The sequence below is a fragment of the Eurypyga helias genome, unplaced genomic scaffold (assembly GCF_000690775.1).
Source record: "Eurypyga helias isolate BGI_N326 unplaced genomic scaffold, ASM69077v1 scaffold21208, whole genome shotgun sequence".
In the NCBI taxonomy this organism is placed as follows: Eukaryota; Metazoa; Chordata; class Aves; order Eurypygiformes; family Eurypygidae; genus Eurypyga; species Eurypyga helias.
In genome coordinates this window covers 1992-3248 of record NW_010266537.1, presented here as the reverse complement: position 1 = coordinate 3248, position 1257 = coordinate 1992, and the positions used below count along the sequence as shown (strand labels likewise).

The window sequence follows — 1257 nt, the reverse complement described above, 5'->3', positions numbered from 1 at the left end:
CCTGCATGTTCGTTAGCCGTTAGCACTGGGCCGGGCAGGAGTGCCAGGTCTCCACCTCCAAGCTACCTGGTTTCCCCGGATGCTGCCCTTACCTGCGGCCGCTGCTTGTGCTGTGTCTGGCTCTGTGTCTGTGTCTGCTCCCAGCTCCCCCGGGCTCGGTTAGTGCCCACCGATGTCATCATTTACAGTATATACAAATAACAGTATTTACAAGGTAGAACTCTGTGGTGGGTCAGGGGAGAAGAGAGAACAGGCTGTTAGAAACCGAAAACAAAAGGCAGCACAGAGACTGAACGATCGCGTGGGTGAGGCAACCAGTAAAGCTGTTGTGGGCCACCCCCTCCCACCGCTTCCCCAAAAGCCACGGCGGGCCAGCATACCACGTGCCTCCAAGACACAAAGGCTACCTGTGCTTCCCGAGGTTTCTCCACCCCTACCACGGTGGAGCGCTCCAAAGGAAACCTCGCCCGCATCCAGGGGGTGGGAAGCAGGACCCAGGAGAAGCACCTGGGGTAAAGGGTTTAAGGACTTCCTACTAAAACACGAGTGTGGGACCGGGCAGGGATTTGCCATGACCGGGGCCGTAAGAGGCTACGGAGATCAGCTGGAGCAAGGAACTCTTGGAAAGAAGCCCTACGGAAACGCCGCTTTGAGAGCGGAACATCCCAGCGCCTCAGACTCTCCCCCTCCTCCTTTTCTTGCCTTCAAAGCTGGGGAAGCAAACACCTCCCCAGCAGTAAGTGGTGCTACAGGTTTGTGGGATACTGTTTAAAAACCGCCGCCCTTGCAGAACTGCCCGTTTTTGCTTTAATTATTATTCCCCAGAACTGGAAATAGTAAGTTTTCCCCTACTGAGAAGTCTAGATTAAAAAAACCACCCAAGCAACCAACCAACCGAAGAAGTGAACAAGGTGTCAAGAAGGAGTAACAGCCAGTAGCGTTGTTGGGTAACTGCTTGAGGCAAAAAACCCCAGGAAGAGTTCAGGCCACGGAGCAGCCAAAGCTGGCGGAGCTCCGTAACCTCACGGCGGGCTTCGGGGGCCAACCCCCATGGTTACAACGGGATCAGCACCGGGTCGCCTGACCCTGCCTATCGTCTCCCGGGCACATCCCACAGCACTCCGCAAGCCTTGCTACTTCCAAGCCCCTGGAATCCCAATAATGGCAAACTTCACGTTTTCGGGCGTCGTTAACGAGACTGCGACGCCTTCGGCTGAGGCAGCAGGGGCCGCGCCCGGTGCTGCCGGCCGAGGCCCC

General features: G+C 56.7%; 1 protein-coding gene across 1 annotated transcript in view; it reads right to left on the bottom strand.

Annotated features, from left to right (window-relative positions):
• LOC104513696 (ubiquitin-associated protein 2-like) overlaps positions 1 to 182 on the bottom strand; it is a 4484-nt gene extending 4302 nt beyond the window's left edge. The window contains exon 1 of the mRNA XM_010157141.1: positions 93 to 182. Within this exon, the coding sequence (XP_010155443.1) occupies positions 93 to 182 (90 nt within the window). The remainder of the gene's footprint in view (positions 1 to 92) is intronic.
• Positions 183 to 1257: the final 1075 nt, after the last annotated feature.